This window comes from Dinoponera quadriceps, unplaced genomic scaffold (genome assembly GCF_001313825.1).
Source record: "Dinoponera quadriceps isolate SergipeBrazil2010 unplaced genomic scaffold, ASM131382v1 scaffold475, whole genome shotgun sequence".
Taxonomy (NCBI): Eukaryota; Metazoa; Arthropoda; class Insecta; order Hymenoptera; family Formicidae; genus Dinoponera; species Dinoponera quadriceps.
Genome location: NW_014554738.1, coordinates 105,829 through 109,974, shown reverse-complemented (window position 1 = coordinate 109,974; position 4,146 = coordinate 105,829). Strand labels below are relative to the sequence as shown.

The 4,146-nt window shown below is 34.2% G+C and overlaps 1 protein-coding gene across 1 annotated transcript; it reads right to left on the bottom strand.

Moving 5' to 3' along the window:
- Positions 1 to 398: 398 nt before the first annotated feature.
- LOC106741168 (putative nuclease HARBI1) lies at positions 399 to 2,925 on the bottom strand. Its single transcript, XM_014612881.1, has 4 exons — positions 2,399 to 2,925; positions 2,149 to 2,289; positions 1,795 to 2,062; positions 399 to 1,498 (listed from the first exon to the last, which is right to left on the bottom strand). The coding sequence occupies exons 1-4, from the start codon at positions 2,620 to 2,622 to the stop codon at positions 929 to 931; spliced, it is 1,203 nt and encodes a 400-aa protein (XP_014468367.1). The 5' UTR covers positions 2,623 to 2,925; the 3' UTR covers positions 399 to 928.
- Positions 2,926 to 4,146: the final 1,221 nt, after the last annotated feature.

Below are 4,146 nucleotides of genomic sequence, written 5' to 3'. Positions count from 1 at the left end.
ATATATATATATATATATATATATATATATATATATATAATATAGGCTTAAGGCTCGTATCACACTATTTGAGATTGGGATTGAATTGAAATTTGACCAATCAGAGCAAGTTTAACTGGGCTCTTCCGTTGGAACTATTCAGTCGCATCGTTATTAGCCCTAATCTACAATAGATGCTTTAAGCACTAAGCATTAAGAAATTGACCAATCACAATCGGATTACAGAAAGAAAATCAATCGTGATTGGTCAATTACTTAAGGCTTGAAAGTCTATTGTAAACTTAGCTTAAAGTGGGGTCTACAATGAGAATTTAAAATCGTTAAAAGTTACAGAACCGAACTACAGGAATTTTAAATTGGAAAATTTTTATTTTCTACATTAAAGAAAAAGTTTCACAATCAATCAACTCAGGGAGCCATGTATATTACAAATTGAACCATTCAATGATTACGTCTTATAAAATTTTAATATTTCTTAATCCTCCCCTTTTCTCCTTCGTCACATTTCATCACAAACATTTGAACCCCTTTCCAATATTATGTTACATATGGAATTACTCCCTCGTCACTATATTACATTATTAGATATCTCTATATTATTAAATTTTTTTAAATTCAGGCTGAAAATAAACATGAAAATTTAATATGATATTTCATAGCCTTTGCTTCCCCCTCTGCCATCATCAAAGCCATCGTAGAAATTAATGGTCACGTTCAGCAGAATGTTTAATTTGCAACTGTTGGCAGTTTTCTGAGCTGAGATTGGATTATTCTTTTAGATCTACAGGAATAATCCAATGTCAGCACAGGAAACTTCCAACAGTTGCAAACTAAATGTTCTGTTGAACGTGGCCAATGTTCCCTTTCCTGTAGTATTACACGAATTATTAAATGATCCCCCCCCCCCATATTTATTTGAATAAAGTATTCACTTTTTTACATGCCTATTCTTTGATTTGTATAAATTACTACATATTAAATCTCGCTTATCTTCTGCGATATCTCTGCTACTGTCTTGAACCTTTGCACTTGACAGAACTGTTTCTTCCACAATATTTTCATCTTGCAGCTCCAATGCTGCATCTTTCAGCCCTTCCAGTTTGTCTTCTTTTAGTAAACAAATATTGTGTAGCACACAACACGCTAATATATGACAAGATATATAATCCATCTGAGTTATTCCCAAAACACGCTGAAGACTTTTCCAACGACATCTTAGATGAGCAAATGCTTTCTTGATTACCATTCTACTGGCAAAATGGCAAGAATTGTAATTCTTCTCACATTCCGTGAGCTGTCCATCATTAAGATATGGAGTCAAGAGACGTTGATGTAGTTTGTAACCTGTATCTCCGATTAAATGCGTATTATTTGGAAACTTCTCCGTGTCATTGATATATTCTTGAAGAGGAGATAAAGAAAAAGCACTTTCGTCACATATAGAGCCCATATTTCCAACATAAATATTTGTGAAGCATCCCACATGATCACAAACAGCCTGCACAGAATGTGATATATAATTATGTTAATTATTTATAAGTGCTGTTCTTCAATAAGTATGTATTAAGATTAAGTAAAAATTTGCAACAGAAAATTTAACGTATAAACAGTAGCGTTGCTAATGCAACTGAAAAATGCGCACGGCTAGTACAGCCATCTGATGCAGTGTGTTTTCGTGACAAAAACGTTCGTAACGAAAGGATTAGGAAGAGAAACAGTATGTGCACGCACGTAAAATAAACAAAGCTGTGGGGACAATCTGACCTCGCCTTATTGTTAGAGGATTAAAATTACCTGAAGATGAACTGAATGGTAACCTTTCAAATTTACAAAAGCTTCTGGATTTTTCTTAGGTATAGGAATATTAACGTGAGTACCATCTATGATTCCAATGATATCAGGGAGACCACTTATTTGAGAGAAGCCAAGCGTAACGTCTGATACTTTACTTCCTGAAGGCCATACTATATATTTTGGCGAGAGTGTACATATCGCTTTGCTTACACGACGCACAGTTCTTATAGCTGTAGCTTGACCTACGTTGAATCGTTGATTTAACGAACTGAAAAAGAAAATATTGTTATATAGATATATCAGAGTTTAATATTATTTACAGATGATTGTGATAAAACTACTTATTATACTTGCCTGTATGGATCTGGAGTTGCAAAACGCCACAGGGTTAGCAGAAGTTGCTTATCCGCAGGTACCATGTCATTTCCATGCCTGCTGCGAATTAGTTTTTCTCCAATCTCATGCAAAAGAAACTCAAACGTCGAAGGTTTCATTCTAAGTTGTAAAGCAAACAAAAATTAAATGTAAAGAATTATGAACTTGAAACATTCAGATCTACAAGTATACGTTAATATAGATATATATGTCATTTAGTAATGCATACCGAAAGTTATATTGGAATTCTACACTGCTCAGCGATGGTACTATGTGTTCGACATAATCGTCAATCTGAGGAATCCGTCGGCTATGATTTTCTATTGCGGAAGTAGTATTTATTTGCTCTACCAGTAATTCTAAAATGCCTTCGTCTTCGTCTTCATAAATATAAGAAAGTGGTTCTAAGAAGGATTTCACGATAGAACTCAAAACAATCTTCATTTGGTCCATTTTTACATAAATATCTGTTATTTATCAATAACGAATTTATCGCGTTTATTTGTATTTCATCACTATATGTTGAGTTAATAAGTTATGTTAAACTTTTTGAGTACGCTCGAAATGTTGGAAAACATTAGCCGCGTTCGGCGGAACGTGTAGTTTGCAACTGTTGAAAGTTTCCTGTGCTGACACTGGATTATTCCTGTAGATCTAAAAGAATAATCCAATCTCAGCTGAGAAAACTTCCAATAGTTGCAAATTAACGTTCTGTTGAACGTGGCCATTGGATGTCTTCCAACAAAAAACGACACAGACGACACACAGACTGCGTTCAGTAGAGAAAGTAACTTTGCAACCGTCATAAAATTCGTGATTCTAATTGGCGTATGCTCTTAAGCTGGTATTCATAGTCGGATCTTACATATAAAACCGTCTTAAATTCATCTTCAGGGCACTGTTCGAGAACGTTGCTCTGGTATAAATTTGCCGAAAAGAAGTGGGGGTATAGTGCTACGCTCAAATATATCCGAGAAATGCCGAAGTTACACGAAGTGCTAATACTCCACCCTTACCACTAAACTCAACTACCCCTCATAAAAGGCTCCGTAGATCTTATTATATGTAATTATACGTAATTTGATATAATTACATATAATTAGATACAAATTTTTTCTGGAATATCTTTAGTAAAATTTGCTTCCATGTGTTTTTTCTTGTACAGTAAATAACAGTTTTGCTCAGTAATAATTTTTTACAAGTTATTTCTTCTGTGTTTTTTGTAAGTAGTACAATTGTTACATGTAAAATTGTTCAATAGAATATTTGCCGGCACAATTATTGATGAATAAGGGAGAGGTTTCTCCAGATAATATTTTTAGTATAATTTCTTGGCTGGCTCGTTTTCTTGTATTTTTTATAATAACAGTTTCTCCCAGTAATAATTTGTATAGTTATTTTAAAATACTTTGTTTTGTTTCCTTCAGTAGAATATTTACGGATTACAATTGTACTGACTAAGGTTGTTTCAATAATAATTTTTTTGGTACAATTTTACAAATGGTTTCTTTGTGTTATATTCTTTCGTAAAAAACGAAACAACGGTGACTCGTGTGCACTTGGTTCCTTTTTCCCACCTTCTTTTTTTTAAAAAGGTGATTGTGTTTTTTAGATATCTCTTACATCGTTTCGCTAGCTCTATATTGGCCGCACACACATATTTTGTAGGTACAATTAATTATATTTTATATGCTAATTTAATAAAACGCGTTAATATCACAGTGCCGCGGCATTCAACACGTTTAAAATCGGCGACGTCAATACCAACGCCCAGGTGGAAAAAATTTCTACAAAATCTCTCAGAGACGTCTGAAATATATCTGAGAAAAAAAAAATAGAACGCCTTTTAGACGTCCTTATCCACCGTCAGTAACCCTCCAAGATCCCCGCGAACAACGTACTCTTTCCTCCGAAAACCGCGAGATGGCAGGACACTTCTCTTCGTTCGTGCCACTCTCTGGATCTTTTTTGCTTCTT

Excerpts from the sequence above, each read along its gene's own strand:
- LOC106741168 (XM_014612881.1), bottom strand. The coding sequence starts at position 2,622 with ATGGACCAAATGAAGATTGTTTTGAGTTCTATCGTGAAATCCTTCTTA. Across the intron at positions 2,290-2,398 it reads GAATTCCAATATAACTTTCG|AATGAAACCTTCGACGTTTG; the intron begins GTATGCATTACT and ends TTTACAACTTAG. Across the intron at positions 2,063-2,148 it reads GCAACTCCAGATCCATACAG|TTCGTTAAATCAACGATTCA; the intron begins GCAAGTATAATA and ends TTTCTTTTTCAG.